This window comes from Phoxinus phoxinus (assembly GCF_949152265.1).
Source record: "Phoxinus phoxinus genome assembly, chromosome: 3".
Taxonomy (NCBI): domain Eukaryota; kingdom Metazoa; phylum Chordata; class Actinopteri; order Cypriniformes; family Leuciscidae; genus Phoxinus; species Phoxinus phoxinus.
The window spans coordinates 47578752-47596027 of NC_136878.1; the positions used below are offsets into that span (position 1 = coordinate 47578752).

The window sequence follows — 17276 nt, forward strand, 5'->3', positions numbered from 1 at the left end:
AATGCAACTTCCAAAAATATTTTATTTAAAAATATTTGTTTACATTTGATGATTAAGTTGCATGATTATTGTAGTAATTGATAATTGCAAAATTAATAATAGTCGTTGGTTTTGGTAAATTTCGCAGTTTTGATTTGTGCAGAAACACGTGCATGTCCAAAACGTACAAAATAATGTTCAGCACAACCACAGAGCTTATTACATTCATTTAAATCTTCTTCATTAAATCAATACATTAATTTAAGTCAGTTTTTTGTTAAAATGATGCATAATATTCTGTAAAATCGAATGCGTGTTCTCAGTTGATAATTCAGTGGGTCTGAAAACATTGTTGTAATTCTTACAGTGAAAGTTCTGTAAAGGTTTATCATAAACAATAGTTGTTGGCACTGGTTTTCGAATGAAACACAAACGGTGTTATTAAGAAGTTGATTCCGCTCGTCTATAATAAAGCAGGCCGATCACTGGAACTCGAGTTAATGCAATTTTGCATTATAGAAACACATATTATATCAGGATTTGAACCTGGTCTTCATGCATACAGTAAAATTACATTAGATTATCATGACAGAGCAGTTTATGCACACGACATTCATTATTAAAACCTGCTGTGAATCTGTAATCCTCAGGTGCTCTTCGTGGTTTTTTTTTTCCAATGAAATAAATGCACTATATTTTAGTTTGATAATGTTTTTTATGAAATATTTTATTTTATTATATGAAACAAGTTGTGTTCAAAATTTGAGGCTGATATCTCAGTAAATGATCGTTCAGTGAGTGTGTTCGGCTGCAGTACCAAACGCCTCCACTAGAGGAAACTCGTCTCACATTCATTTTTAATGCGCTCATTTCTGACCGAAGAGCACAAGTGTGACTATTTTTTTGAGGACCATTAAACCTGTTCGAATCATGTCCATGATTTTTTTGTGTTCACACAGCAAGTGCCAAAACCTTCACCAAAAAAAAAAACTTTCCGTTGTTGAACTTTGAACTTTTGAACTTTCCGTTCAAAAATGAGCGAAGAGCCCCAGAACCCAGATCAGATTCATTTCCCCTGGTCTCTGCGTTCTCTCGCGGAGCCGATGGACTCGATGTGGCGTCTCAGTCTCGACTCCCAGTCGTCCGATCGCTCCAGAACTTCGTACCGCGACTCCAGCGCGTCTAACGCTAGCACTGCTTCAGGGAGGTCAAGGGTCAAACCGGCCCGGTGCACGGCCTCCTGAAACTTGGCTGGTGATGCGGTCGCTATGCAACATCTGAATACAAAGAGCTTACAGTAATTACAGGGTGACATTAATGAGCCTGTGTAATGATAAAGTAGTGTTATAACTATGTGAGCCGCTGTATTCCTGCTGTTCCAGGAGCCGCACGACTGACTGAGTTTTCTGCCGCTTTTGTTCAAACTTATTATCCCTCATCCATCCCTCGCACTTTGTAACATATATTTTTTGTCCAGAAAGCAAAGTTTATTTCGTTTTGATATTTAACAAAAAAAATTATGCACATTTTTTTAAAATGTACCTTTGAATTGCTAGTTTTGATCAATATTAAGCACATTGCTCACATTCTTTCAAATTGTAAATAAATTTATGCATAAACCTTCTAATTCAGCTCAAAATATCTTACATTGGGAATATTTGCCGATTTCTTGTGGAAAAATAAATAATATAACATGATATATCATTTATTATTATATCACCCTTCCAAAATCCTACCCTATGCCTCAGCGTGGCGGAGGAGCGGCACTGGGTGTCTGTCGGCGATGCACAGCGGGATTCAACCTCCCAGAAGGTTCAACCAAGCTGAGAAGAAGACAGACTTCGATAGGGAGGACAAACCCAGCTAAATAGGGAGGTTCCGGTTCTAGAGGCCCAGCAAGCCATGGACCGGACAAAAGAGAAACTCAAGCTACTACAACACCGAACACGGGCCCCAGTACGTCCGTGTGCCCGCTCTCCGGCGGTGGAGCGATCCGGCCACGGGCGAGGGGCTGCTAAGAATCACAGGTAGAGGGCCGCCTTCTGGAAACCGACCATGGAACAACAACACCAAAATCTACATCGGCACCTACAACGCCAGGACAATATCCCGGGAAACGGATCTGGCAACCACCATCGCCGAGAAAGGCAGCATCCAGTGTGACATCCTGGGCCTGTGCGAGATGCGGCGAAGGTGGCACTGGGAGCCGACGAAGAGGACAGGACGGTCAGTGGCGTCGGCTTCATCGTCTCCATACAATGGGAAGACGGGTCGAAGGTGGTGTCGGCTTCAATGGGCGACGTCCATCGATCTGGTCGCCGTGAAAAACCCAGGTCACCCTGGCGCTGACCAACAAGACGACCATCCGCATCGTGCAGGTATATGCGGCGACCACAACAGCCGAGGACGACGAGATCGAGCAGTTCTACGAGGACGTCGAAGCAGCCATCGCCCCCCGCGTAACATACCACATCCTGATGGGCGACTTCAACGCCAAGGTGGGGCGCAGGCGCGACAAATAGAAGTTCGTCGGCCCCTTCGGCAGCGGCGACCGGGGCGAGAGGCTGGCGGCCATGGCCGAGTCCAGTCGCCTCTACATCTTCTTCCAGAAGCGCATCGGCCGTCGCTGGACGTGGCTGTCGCCAAACGGCACTACGAAAAACTAAATCAACTACATCCTCTGCAGCCGCCGCCGCCTCCTCCAAGACGTCTCGGTCATCGGCGAAGCGTTCTGCACAGGCAGCGTGCCAAACTGACTATCAACTCCAGGGTGGAGAAAGCCATTGACCCGATCGTCTTCCGGCACTATGTCGACAGAACCGATTGGGTGCAGAGTGCAGACCGACGAGGACATCACGAGCGGCTGGGACCAGTTCACAGAACGGCACAAAAGACCAGACTAGCCGAATATCGGACGACACCAAAGCCCTTCTGGTGAAAATCCCATGTGGAATATGCTGGTCAGGGCGCGGCTCAAAACCGTCCTGGAGCAGTTCAAGCGGAGCCGCCTGCTAGTGGCGACCGAGCAGAAGAGGAGTAGAAGTGCAGACGGCTGAAGCGCGCTCAGGTGCCGGCGCTAAAGACACCGGACGGACGGACAACAAGAACCCGGCTGGGCATCGAGGCTGAGTACAGCCGTTTCTACACGAACCTGTTCGCCAGCAAGACGCCAGTAGACCGGCCTGAAATGCAGCACGACGCCATACCAGCCATCCCGTCAGTGTTGACCAGTGAGGTCAGGCACGCGATCCAGAAAGGCTGGGCCCCAGGGCTGGACCGAACCAAGGCCGAGCTGCTCAAGGAGGGCGGACCGAAGCTCTGGGCAGCATTGGCCAGCCGTTTCAGCCGCTACATGGTGCAGAGACGAACACCGGATCAATGGAAGACGGCCAAGACTTCTGCTGTACAAGGAGGGTGACCATGAACTGAGCAATTGTCAGCCCATCTGGCTCCAGCCGACCGCGTACAAGGTCTTCACCAACCGATCCGGTCTGGCTACAGCACGATGGACCACACACACGTGCTGAACCAACTGCTCGAACGCTGCCGGGAGTACAAGATGCCCTTGGTGCTACGAGAAGGCCTTCGACAGCGTGGACATCAACGCTGTACTGCTCGCCCTCCAACAACAGGGCGTCAGCAAAGTGGATGCGCACCCCCCAGGCCACCAACAACAACATCCACATCGACCAGAAGGAGATTGAGCAGGTCGACAGCTACGTCTACCTCTGCCAGGAGCGGACTGTTGGGCACAAGAACAACCGCGATCTGGCACGTCGACGGAGGGCCGCCTGGGTCAACTATGGTCACCAACACGGCCGACGCCCCCCTGCTTAACAGCACCGTCCTACCGGCCATGCTCTACGGGGCCGAGACCTGGTCGCTGACCGCGGCCGACAGGCAGTGACCGAGCGCGCCCTTGAGCGGAGGATGGTCGGCATCAAGAGGACGGACCACATCAGCAACGAGCTACTGACGAAGACGAGCAAGGTCAAGGACGGCGTCAACCAGGACGAACAGGCCAAGAAGCGCTGGGCCGGACACGTGGCCAGGAGTTCGGACGGGCGATGGACGCGGGCCGTGACCGAATGGCTGCCACTCGACATTAAAAGACCGCTCGGCCGCTCCGCAACCCGATGGCAGGACTCGCTCAGACATGACATCGGCAGGGACCGAAAACCCTGGCAAAGTTGTTGTGGCCTGCGTCGAAAGACCGAAATACAGGCCGATTGAAGATATCATGATTATTGCCACTAGATGGGCTTATATCTCTATATGGAGCAGATGAGCGGTTCCTCTGGGTCCTAAAGTCAGTTCGCTTCAGTGTGCATTCAGATACACGTGTAGACATTATAAAATAATCTTTTGGTAAAGTTTTAGCACTTTTAGTTTGAATTTGGAGCATTTTTAGGTTTTTCTTTGTGTACTGAAACATTCATCACATTCCATTCATTCCTACGGGCCTCAAATTGACCCAAAAGGGGAAGGATTTGATACTTTTATTTACACAAAACTAAAAAATAAACAAAAAAAATATTGGGGTCAAAATTACCAGAGGGAAGGATGAGGGTTAAATAGCACAGTGTAAACACTTACAGGTGTGTGTGTGTGTGTGTGTGTGTGTGTGTGTGTGACCTGTGTTCTCCCGGTGTGACGGGACAGTGATAGTGTCTCCACACGCCCACAGCGGTGTGAGGACAGATGAGATAGTGATTGTCCTGCCAGCATCTCCTCATGGTCTCCAGGATCCCGTCATCAGACACCGACCCCGACGACAGCACTTCACACAACTACAACAACAACAACACAACATCAATGACAACACTCCACACAACTGCTGGAAAGTGCTGAAGTTGTTGTGTTACTGTGACTGAGAGAAGTTCACCTGCTGATGGAGCGCCGCGGGGAGAGTGAGTCTGTGCGTCTCCTGAAACTCCTCCATCAAACGCTTCACCATCACACCATCTCTACCAGACAGCAGCCAGAACACACGCTCCATGTTTCACGGGTCCTGTGAACACACACACACACACACACACACACACACACACACACACACACACACACACACACTTCACCATCACACCATCTCTACCAGACAGCAGCCAGAACACACACTCCATGTTATACGGGTCCTGTGAACACACACACACACACACACACACACACACACACACTTCACCATCACACCATCTCTACCAGACAGCAGCCAGAACACACACTCCATGTTATACGGGTCCTGTGAACACACACACACACACACACACACACACACACACACACACACACTTCACCATCACACCATCTCTACCAGACAGCAGCCAGAACACACGCTCCATGTTATACGGGTCCTGTGAACACACACACACACACACACACACACACACACTTCACCATCACACCATCTCTACCAGACAGCAGCCAGAACACACACTCCATGTTATACGGGTCCTGTGAACACACACACACACACACACACTTCACCATCACACCATCTCTACCAGACAGCAGCCAGAACACACACTCCATGTTATACGGGTCCTGTGAACACACAGACACACACAGACACACACACACTTCACCATCACACCATCTCTACCAGACAGCAGCCAGAACACACACTCCATGTTATACGGGTCCTGTGAACACACACACACACACACACACTTCACCATCACACCATCTCTACCAGACAGCAGCCAGAACACACGCTCCATGTTATACGGGTCCTGTGAACACACACACACACACACACACACACACACACACACACAAACACACACACACACACACACACACACACACACACTTCACCATCACACCATCTCTACCAGACAGCAGCCAGAACACACACTCCATGTTATACGGGTCCTGTGAACACACACACACACACACACACACACACACACACACACACACACTTCACCATCACACCATCTCTACCAGACAGCAGCCAGAACACACGCTCCATGTTATACGGGTCCTGTGAACACACACACACACACACACACACACACACACACACACACACACACACACACACACACACACACACACACTTCACCATCACACCATCTCTACCAGACAGCAGACAGAACACACACTCCATGTTATACGGGTCCTGTGAACACACACACACACACACACACACACACACACTTCACCATCACACCATCTCTACCAGACAGCAGACAGAACACACACTCCATGTTATACGGGTCCTGTGAACACACACACACACACACACACACACACACACACACACACACACACACACACACACACACACACACACACACACACACACACACACACACACTTCACCATCACACCATCTCTACCAGACAGCAGCCAGAACACACGCTCCATGTTATACGGGTCCTGTGAACACACACACACACACACACACACACACACACACACACACACACACACACACACACACCTGGATGTCGATGGCCGGAGCCAGAGTTTGCTTGACGGCGTCTGTCATTGAGAAATCTGCGCTCTGGACGGCGCGGTGGAGGATGTCATTGGCGTTCACCATGGCAACGAGCCGGAGAGGGACTCCCATCATCTTCATGATGCATCCGGCTGGACAGACCATAATCATCAATCATTCAGACACTTTTGCTGCATTAAACATGTTGAATGTTGACGCGCTGTGCCGAGATGTGAGTGTGATCTCAGTGAGGTGTAGTCCGGCTGCAGTACCACACGCCTCCACTAGAGGAAACTCATGTTTGACCACAAGAGTGACTATTTCTTTCAGAACCATTAAACCTGTTCGAATCATGTTATGTGTTTGTGTTCACACAGCAAGTGCCAAAACCTTTACCAAGTTTCGTACCATTCCGATGAAAAAAAGTAAAATTTTTAGGTCAAAATGGCCGAAGAGCACCAGAGGGTTGAATATGTCACTTTGGTGATCAAAGATGAGTTTTAAGGGATACAATGATTGACTAAAGGAGGACTTTAAATAAACAGCCAACTTTAAAGGATTAGTTCACTTTAAAAAAAATCTTTTGCTGATAGTTTACTCTCCCCGATGTCATCAAGATGTCCGTGTCTTTCTTTCTTCAGTGGAAAAGAAATGAAGGTTTTTGATGAACACATTTCTCCATATAATGGACGTCAATGGGCCCCAAACGGGTCAAGGTCCAGATGACAGTGTCAGCGCCGCTTCAACGGGCTTTAAACGACACCAGACGATGAATACGGGTCTTATCTAGCGGAACCATCGTCATTTCAAACATAAATAAAAAAAATTACGTTTTATAAGCACAAGCGCTCGCCTTGCTCTGTTCTGTGATGCGCGTTCGTGACGTCACGTGATACGCAGTTACGCTGTAAAGGTCACGCTTGACGAGTCAGTGTTTACAGATGTGCGGAAGGAGGACCATACACACATATTCAAATGTCTTTGTGTCAGTTTATCGGTTAAAATGCCCATCTCGTGTGTGTATCCTGGTTGGAATATTAAAAACCCTAAAAGAACATTTTCGTCAGGATAGAAATGTTTTACTTTTCACAGAAGCGTGACCTTTACAGCGTAACTGTGTATTACGTGACGTCACGAACGCGCATCACAGAACAGAGCAAGGCGAGCGCTTGTGCTTATAAAACTTAAACTTTATTATTTATTTTTGAAATGACGATGGTTTCGCTAGATAAGACCCGTATTCATCGTCTGGTGTCGTTTAAAGCCCGTTGAAGCGGCGCTGACACTGTCATCTGGACCTTGACCCGTTTGGGGCCCATTGACGTCCATTATATGGAGAAATGTGTTCATCAAAAACCTTCATTTCTTTTCCACTGAAGAAAGAAAGACATGGACATCTTGATGACATCGGGGTGAGGAAACTATCAGCAAAAGATTTTTTAAAAGGGAACTAATCCTTTAAGTGAGATTTTGGGCAGGAATCACTTGATTCTTTATTCTCCAGGTTTGGTGAGGTTTGCGCACCGGTGATGTTCCCGGCTCCTCCCGTGGGAACCAGCACCTCCAGCTCGGCCCGCGGGTCTCCTTCTCCTCCCCCGAGCCGGAGGAACGCGAACAGGAAGTGAGCCGTCTGGACCAGGATCCGGCTCCAGTTCACAGAGTTCAGGCTCATGAGGCCGTGCCGCCGAACCAGCTCTGGGTCCGCGAAGAGTTTCCTCAGAGCCACGTCAATGTCGTCAGACGTCCCGTCCGCTGCGACACACACATACACACACACTGTTATGGAAATTTTACATTTAGATGTGTTTCTTTTGCTTTTGTATGGGTACAACTTGTATTAACGTTGAACTTTCATTTACTCATAAGCATTTAAAGGAATATAATCATATAAGCTGAAGCACAATAATAAAATAAGTAACCAAACATTTAGAGATGCATAAGTTAGAATAAGCTTGCAGGAACAATATGTTCTAAGAAGAACTAAGTAGCAAAAAGACTTTGTGTTCTTCAAGTGACCTTTTGTATTCCAAGTATGAACAACATATGTGTGTGTGTGTTTTGTTCGAACTAAAGATAGGCAATAGGTGTGAAAAGAAAGAGCAGTGACTGAGAGCTGGGGTTTTTGTGGACTAGCCTTCGCCTTCTCATGTCAGATGCTCTTTGCGTGAGAATGCCATGGGCCTTCTCATACTTAGACACTGTCTGTATGTTGAACGCCTATTTCTTGCAAGAAATAAAATACTTTGTTTAATCTTTTGAGAATCGACTTTGTCTCCTTCATCCAGGTTTTTGAATATTGATAAATTTCCACAACAAATGGCGACGAGGATGCGATTGCAAAACCGATGATCGTCGTGAGGGGAACAGTTGACTGGCCATCCCGAGAGAACACTCTACGGCTCGAAATCCTCAAGTTTAAGGAAAGAGAATTGTTCAACTCCTCACGACGACCTAGGGGGACGCAATTAAAGAACTCACAGACAGTGAGACTCACAAGACGGTGAGAGGAAATTTCTTATGTAACAAATAAGACAAATTTTGTTGATTGATATTTGCGTATTGAATATTTTTTCCTAAAGAGTCACGTTTGGGATAGACCTGATAGCAAGTTCCCAAACAGGTCCGGGATAAGACCACAAAACGTATTAAAATTTCCCTAAAGAGCCAGTTTTGAGAATAGGCCTGGAAATAATTTCTCAAACACCAGACAGAAGCACTGGTCTGGGAAAGACCTATATTGACGAATAAAGGCAATTTGGAAAGACCTGCATCGACGGATGAAGGCAGGGCGTGGGGTGGCTGCGCCAGGGAAAATTTAATACGTAGAGGAGAGCGTGGGTGACTGCGCGAGGAAAATTGATAGGTAAATATAAAGTAATAAAATAATAAATAAAAATACGCAAATATAAATTAACAAAACAAAATTAATTAATATAGGGAAATTGAACAAACAAAATTGTAAAAGTAAAAATGGGTAATGAAAATTCAAAAAGGAAAGATGAAGAACATGTTGATTTCTCGAAGGGTTCATACAAATTAATGGACAAAGCTATAGGAATTTGGTATCATGAATAGGTGCCGTATTTAAAAGAAAATTATGGGTTCAATGGGGGTTTAAGTATGTCACATTTGACAAAAACAAAAGCAAAATTGGTCTACTCACGTTGTCAAGAAGAAAGACAAGACACATAGCAATCTTGAAAATGACTGCTCTGACATTGTTTCTTCTTCTCCCTATTATGGCGATTTTTGTTTTGTTTTGTTTTTGTTTTGTGAGAATAAGAGAGGAGGACAGGACGCATCCGGCTCATCTTCCAACTCCTCGCAATCCTAACCAGATTCCAGCCGCCGCAGAAGGACGGGGTCACGCAGTTCCTAACGCACCACACAAAGAACCATGCCACCGCTCTGCAGCCCTCCAGAAAATGAAAGTAAAGACTTTGTTTTTAGATGGCTTGGACAGTGACATTTCAAAAGCAATTCAAAAGAGCTGTGTCGGATGGCAACTGGCCTCCACAGTAGAAATGAGACAACACGCAAGACATCATGAAAGTGCAGCGGAAAATCAACGCAGCCAAGCAAGACAAAGACCTCATGTTGGCCCTGGTGACAATGCAAGGTGTGTATATGGGCAACAACAACTCCAACCATCACCAAACGAACCAGAGAGGCAAGGGCAGAGGAAGAGGAGAGGACGTGGTCGGGGAAAAGGACGAAACTGTCAACCATTTCAACAACAACGCAAAGAGCCCTATGACAAATGTTTTAATTGTGGACGAAAAGGACATTGGCGTTATGAATGCCCACACGGCGAAGGCGGGGATCAGGCGGATTGAAAGGAGGAGGAGGGGGTGAGCGACGGGGTTCCTGTCTCTCCAGCTGATGAGTATAATTTACCTTTATTTTCTGATTTCTGCTCTATGCAATGAAGACTTGCTTGCTAGGGTTTTCTATAAGACTCATATTTCTTTACCCTTGATAGAAATGAATGTTAATGACGCATCTTTGCTATTTCTGCTTTGACACGGGAGCTTCCAATTTTGTAATTAAAGCCACAGAGTTTGAAAAACCAATTCCACTCTCTGGTAAGACGACTTCTTACAGAGGTGCAACTGGTCATGTGGCCATAGAACCATATTCGAAAACCCTTGAGTGTTCAATTGAAGGGGGAAAATAAAATAAAAATTAAGCATTGTTTTTTAATTACTAAGTTATGTCCAGTGAATTTAATGCGAAGGGATTTACTTTGTAAGTTGGGTGTTTTTGTTTACTGTGGTGATCAGGGCTTATCAGCTGACATGAGAATGACGCATGAAACTGAAAGCACAGAGGATTTTTCTCTGTTTGTATATGAATGGCAAATTTCTGACACATGTCTGACCACAAAGCGGCTCATGACAGAGTGTTGCCATCTTCTGAATCTATGAGAGACTCAGATTTACATTGCACTTCTCATGTAAGCACTGATCATGATGATGAATATGCGCAGCAATGATTTAATGTTGACATAGAAATTGTGACGACTGACTATGTGTATTGAACTGACCAATGATGTGTTTTGAATGTGAAATTGACTGACAAACAGACAGTGTTTTATGACATGGAAAATGCACTAGCCTCATATCGCTGGCCAAACCAGTGAAGGCTGAATGGCGTGACGCGGGTCCCTTCATGGCCAGGTGCCATGAACTGACCGACTGGGTCATAATAGATAAAAAAAAAAAAAGAATGATCTGCCAAAGTGAAAATACCGTTTGATTTAAACAGCCATGTCATGAAAGACTGAGAGTTTGAGAGCAGTCACAGTGTTGGATGAGGAAGTGAAACTAAACAGACTGAGTTTAACACAACTCCCTGTCATAACAGACGGGTTGGAGAGAGTTTCCAAAATGTTTATGGGCTACTGATAAAAAATGATGTCTGATTGCAGATTGTGAGCCGATTCAAAAAAAAGCCTAAATCTGAAAATAGGCAAAATAAAATGCAGTATCCACTAAAAAGGAAGTGGCAGTTTGTAAGTGCCAGGCTCATACTTCGGGTAGTGATGACGTTTCTAAGGAAAACAGGGTGTCAGAGTTTAGCAGCGAAGGCTGCAGCTCGACTTCCTGTTCAGATAACCATAGCAATACAGCTGAATGAGGAACTAGGTGACAGAAGCGATGAAACAACACGCTTCTGCCTATGATAAAGAGAGATTTACAAGGCAGGCCGTGAATATGAAAATGGACAATGGGGCCCCAGCTAATAATAATAAACCATGTTTACCTTCTCATTTTCTTTCAGGTATATGCAAGTTTGATGCATGGATTGGACCATGTCTCAAAAGGGAGGATGTTTACTATTATGCAAAATAACTGATTTACCAAAGTTTTTTCCACAGTGGCAGCAGATTTTTGCAGCAGATGTTTTGATTTGTGGTATTAACAATGTGGGCAGGGGTCAGGCAATGAGACAGGGGGCCATCCCAGGCCGCAGAGACCATTCTCAAATGTAATGCTCGATTATATTGAATTATCAAAATCTGACAAAAAGAGATACTGCGTAGTGGCAGTCGACATGTTTTCAGAATGGGTAGAAGCCATGCCAACAACAAAGGCAGATTAAAAAAGGAATGGCAAAACTATTCCTACAAGAAATTATCCCACCATGGGAATTTCAAATCCTGAAAAATTATTAAGTGGCAATGGTTCACATTTTGTAAACAGTGCAATTTCAGCAGTTGAAGCATTCCTGGGTACATCCGGAATGGGGAGGAGCTAACTTACATGAGAATGAGAAAGAGGGGCTGGGAAGCACGAAATCCTCGAACATTGCCTGACACCACTATTTGTGAGCATGACATGTTGCAATATTGTGTTGAGCTGGATAAGGTGTTCTGTGATATCTCAAAATAGGTCCAGGCAGCAGTTGCAGAGCCAGCTGAGACGGCCCTGCACAGCTTCCGAGGAGAGTTCGTGTTGATAAAGGATCTGAGACGAAAGCATTGGAAGGCGAAAAGGTGACAGGGACCATTCCAGGTTTTGCTGACAACTCAAAATGCGGTGAAAGTCGAGAAGCATCAGCTCATGCGGCTAGCTGAAACGGAAGAAGAATCCCACTCAAAGCTAACGAGTGCCAAACAGAGATCAGACTAACCAGAGACGTGTCATACCGTAGGTTACCAATTTGAAAACCACCGTCACTGGAGAGCAGACGAATCAATAGTAAGAGACGATTGTGCAATTTCAGGAGTGGTCAGGACTGTATCAAGGACTTTGTGGAACTTTAACGGCGTGGGCATTGAAATAACCTGTCTGATCATATCAACTAGACCTGCCCTGAGACCAAAAATACATCGAGAAACGGGACTGATATCGTCCAAACAAGAACATTTTCTCGCCTGACAAGGTTGTAATGTGTGGCAATAGGTCACTAAATCTTATCCTCTTAATTAGTGTGGCTGTAAGCCTAGCACGAGATGATAGCATATAGAGGTGAAAATGACAAAGGGAAAATGGGGTAAGACCATGTATTTTTGTAAGGATCCAGGTCAAGGGCAATATGTGTACGGAGGTAATCAGGATGCTATCAGAGAGGGTCTATTGACCAAGGCGGGGTATGTCTCACTTCAGGGTGATTAAATTAGAATATTAGAGTGATGCCAGAGTTTTTGGAATTAGAAGAAATCACTGAAAATTTAGGAGAATTAATAGGGTTAATTCCATGTGCTATGTAGAAATTACTGAATGTGAAAATTCTGTAGAAATCAAATCAATATCTCCAAAGAAAGTCAAAAGTCAGAACCCATCAGAACACAGCACTAGAGACTTTGACAATGTATGGGCAGTGAAACCACAATTAGGCGACGTATGTTTATGTAAATTAGGGACCCAACAAGGGGCAATAATGGTTGGTACAGCACACTGTAAAACCACGATAATCATGAATAATAACAAATGTATAACATATTATTGGAAAATATGCAAAATGTTAGGAACCTCTTGTTGTTTTAATTTGACTGACGTCTATCAAAATGTATCAGACATAATAGAACACATGAAAATGGCCATAGCCACTCCAGATGAAATGAAATTTTCACTAGATAATTGGTTCTTGGGCCTGCAGGGGTGGACGAAATTGTTAATAAGTACGATTATGCCAATCGGATGTTTGATTTTCATTTTGATTTTTCTTTTAATGATTCCATGTTTAATGAATTGTATTTCTAGAATCACTGCTAAGGCAGTGACTGCCACAATGGTGAGAATGAGTCCAGGGGAATACACAACAGTGATAAGTAGAGCACCAGAGGACGAAGTTAATGTGTCAGTGGCTGATGATGATGAGGATTATGAGAACAAGAGCGAACATGAGTTTGACTAGGAAATTAAGTAACCATGGAAAAATTTACCTGTTGTGAATTACTATGATTATGGAAGAGTAAATGTAAAATTGTGTGTATGTTCTTTGAATGAACATATGGGGGATTGTTATGGAAATTTTACATTTAGATGTGTTTCTTTTGCTTTTGTATGGGTACAACTTGTATTAACGTTGAACTTTCATTTACTCATAAGCATTTAAAGGAATATAATCATATAAGCTGAAGCACAATAATAAAATAAGTAACCAAACATTTAGAGATGCATAAGTTAGAATAAGCTTGCAGGAACAATATGTTCTAAGAAGAACTAAGTAGCAAAAAGACTTTGTGTTCTTCAAGTGACCTTTTGTATTCCAAGTATGAACAACATATGTGTGTGTGTGTTTTGTTCGAACTAAAGATAGGCAATAGGTGTGAAAAGAAAGAGCAGTGACTGAGAGCTGGGGTTTTTGTGCAGACAGAGCATTGTTCTGTTCAGATAGAATTTATGATTAGACGAGATCTTGAACACGGACGTATACAGACGTTTCCTTTTAAGGTAAACGAGAGACAAATCTTTATGACAAGATGCAACCCACTCAGGATGTGTTGAGGGTATATAACCTGGGCGAAAGGGACTAGCCTTCGCCTTCTCATGTCAGATGCTCTCTGCGTGAGAATGCCATGGGCCTTCTCATACTTAGACACTGTCTGTATGTTGAACGCCTATTTCTTGCAAGAAATAAAATACTTTGTTTAATCTTTTGAGAATCGACTTTGTCTCCTTCATCCAGGTTTTTGAATATTGATAAATTTCCACAACAACACACACACACACACACACGCATGCACGCACACACACACACACACACACACACACACACACACACACACACACACACACACACACGCAGTATAATATGATGATCTGATGCTCAAGAAACATGATTATTATCAATGGTAAAAAAACACATATTTTTGTGGAAACCATTATACATTTTATTTTTCTGGATTCTTTGATGAATACAAAGTTGAAAAGAACAGCATTTATTTGAAACATAATCTCTTGTAACATTATAATGTCTTTACTGTCACTATTGATACATTTAATGCATCATTTCTGGATAGAAGCCAAATGTCTAACCTAGTTGTGTCCCAAATGTGAAGTAGAATATCACAAAAACTGTTTCTAGGTTTTCCAGTAGCGTTTCCCGTTTACCTGCGAACACATGTACGTTGTCCGCGGCGCTGGTGGTCATCTGGCGCTCCTGGACTCTGGTGACCCGTCCGCGGGGAAACACCACCACGATGTCCACCTCACTGAGACCCAACACGCTCCTGATGGCCGAGCCACCCGTGTCGCCGGACGTTCCTGAAAAACACCAGCTCTGAATATCCGTCGCAGGACACGGGACGGGCCCACATTGTGTCAGCCCAGATCCGGGCCGTGAGGAATCCATGTGTACCAGATGTGGGCCGGATCTGGGCCGACACCATGTTGCTGTCTGGATAGTTGATTCTGATTGGTCAATCATTTTGCGTTGAATTCAGAATTCCAGAAAAAACGTCAGAATTGCGAGATTTAAACTCAGAATTCCGGAAAAAAGTCAGAATTGCGAGATTTAAACTCAAAATTCCGGAAAAAAGTCAGAATTGCGAGATTTATATTCAGAATTCTGGAAAAAAGTCAGAATTGCGAGATTTAAACTCAAAATTCCGGAAAAAAGTCAGAATTGCGAGATTTATATTCAGAATTCCAGAAAAAAGTCAGAATTGCAAGATTTAAATTCAGAATTCCAGAATTCAGATGTCAGAATTCAGAAGTGTGAGATTTAAATTCAGAATTCAGGGAAAATTTCAGAAGTGCAAGATTTAAACTCAGAATTCCAGAAAAAAAGTCAGAATTGCGAGATTTAAACTCAGAATTCCGGAAAAAAGTCAGAATTGCGAGATTTAAACTCAAAATTCCGGAAAAAAGTCAGAATTGCGAGATTTATATTCAGAATTCTGGAAAAAAGTCAGAATTGCGAGATTTAAACTCAAAATTCCCGGAAAAAAGTCAGAATTGCGAGATTTAAATTCAGAATTCCAGAAAAATGTCAGAATTGCGAGATTTAAACTCAGAATTCCGGAAAAAAGTCAGAATTGCAAGATTTAAACTCAGAATTCCGGAAAAAAGTCAGAATTGCGAGATTTAAACTCAGAATTCCGGAAAAAAGTCAGAATTGCGAGATTTAAACTCAGAATTCCCGGAAAAAAGTCACAATTGCGAGATTTAAATTCAGAATTCCAGAAAAATGTCAGAATTGCTACATTTAAATTCAGAATTCCGGAAAAAAAATTCACAATTGTGAGATTTAAACTCAGAATTCCGGAAAAAAGTCAGAATTGCGAGATTTAAACTCAGAATTCCGGAAAAATTCAGAATTGCAAGATTTAAATTCAGAATTCCGGAAAAAAGTCAGAATTGCAAGATTTAAATTCAGAATTCCGGAAAAAAGTCAGAATTGCAAGATTTTAATTCAGAATTCCAGAAAAAAGTCAGAATTGCGAGATTTAAATTCAGAATTCCGGAAAAAAGTCAGAATTGCAAGATTTTAATTCAGAATTCCAGAAAAAAGTCAGAATTGCAAGATTTTAATTCAGAATTCCGGAAAAAAGTCAGAATTGCAAGACTTTAATTCAGAATTCCAGAAAAAAGTCAGAATTGCGAGATTTAAATTCAGAATTCCGGAAAAAAGTCAGAATTGCAAGATTTTAATTCAGAATTCCAGAAAAAAGTCAGAATTGCAAGATTTTAATTCAGAATTCCAGAAAAAAGTCAGAATTGCGAGATTTAAATTCCGGAAAAAAAGTCAGAATTGCGAGATTTAAATTCAGAATTCCGGAAAAAAGTCAGAATTGCGAAATTTAAATTCAGAATTCCGGAAAAAAAGTCAGAATTGCAAGATTTAAATTCAGAATTCCGGAAAAAAGTCAGAATTGCAAGATTTAAACTCAGAATTCAGAGGGTAAAAAGTCAGAATTGCAAGATTTAAACTCAGAATTCAGAGGGTAAAAAGTCAGAATTGCAAGATTTAAACTCAGAATTCAGAGGGTAAAAAGTCAGAATTGCAAGATTTAAACTCAGAATTCAGAGGGTAAAAAGTCAGAATTGCAAGATTTAAACTCAGAATTCAGAGGGTAAAAAGTCAGAATTGCAAGATTTAAACTCAGAATTCAGAGGGTAAAAAGTCAGAATTGCAAGATTTAAACTCAGAATTCAGAGGGTAAAAAGTCAGAATTGCGAGATTTAAATTCAGAATTCCGGAAAAAGTCAGAATTGTGAGTTTTAAACTCCAGAAACTCCGTGGGTCCACACATGGGTTCCTGGGATCTGGGCCGACGCTTTGTTGCTGTCTGTGGGCAGATCTGAGATGGACGTTACTAACCTACAAGTATTGTGGCCCGCTTGCCGTCTCTGCGTAAGAAGTACTGCAGGAACTGAGCGGTGCAGGTCATGGCCAGATCCTT

The 17276-nt window shown here is 43.6% G+C and overlaps 1 protein-coding gene across 1 annotated transcript in view; it reads right to left on the reverse strand.

The window, feature by feature from the left end:
• Window positions 1-8: 8 nt before the first annotated feature.
• Window positions 9-17276, reverse strand: part of thnsl2 (threonine synthase-like 2) — a 21252-nt gene continuing 3984 nt past the window's right edge. The window contains exons 3-10 of the mRNA XM_079607306.1: window positions 17195-17276; window positions 14983-15135; window positions 7946-8173; window positions 6425-6573; window positions 6299-6360; window positions 4865-4946; window positions 4615-4769; window positions 9-1256 (exon numbers count right to left, since the gene is read on the reverse strand). The exon at window positions 17195-17276 is cut by the window's right edge and continues 113 nt beyond it. Of these exons, the coding sequence (XP_079463432.1) occupies window positions 1046-1256; window positions 4615-4769; window positions 4865-4946; window positions 6299-6360; window positions 6425-6573; window positions 7946-8173; window positions 14983-15135; window positions 17195-17276 (1122 nt within the window). The 3' untranslated portion in view covers window positions 9-1045. The remainder of the gene's footprint in view (window positions 1257-4614; window positions 4770-4864; window positions 4947-6298; window positions 6361-6424; window positions 6574-7945; window positions 8174-14982; window positions 15136-17194) is intronic.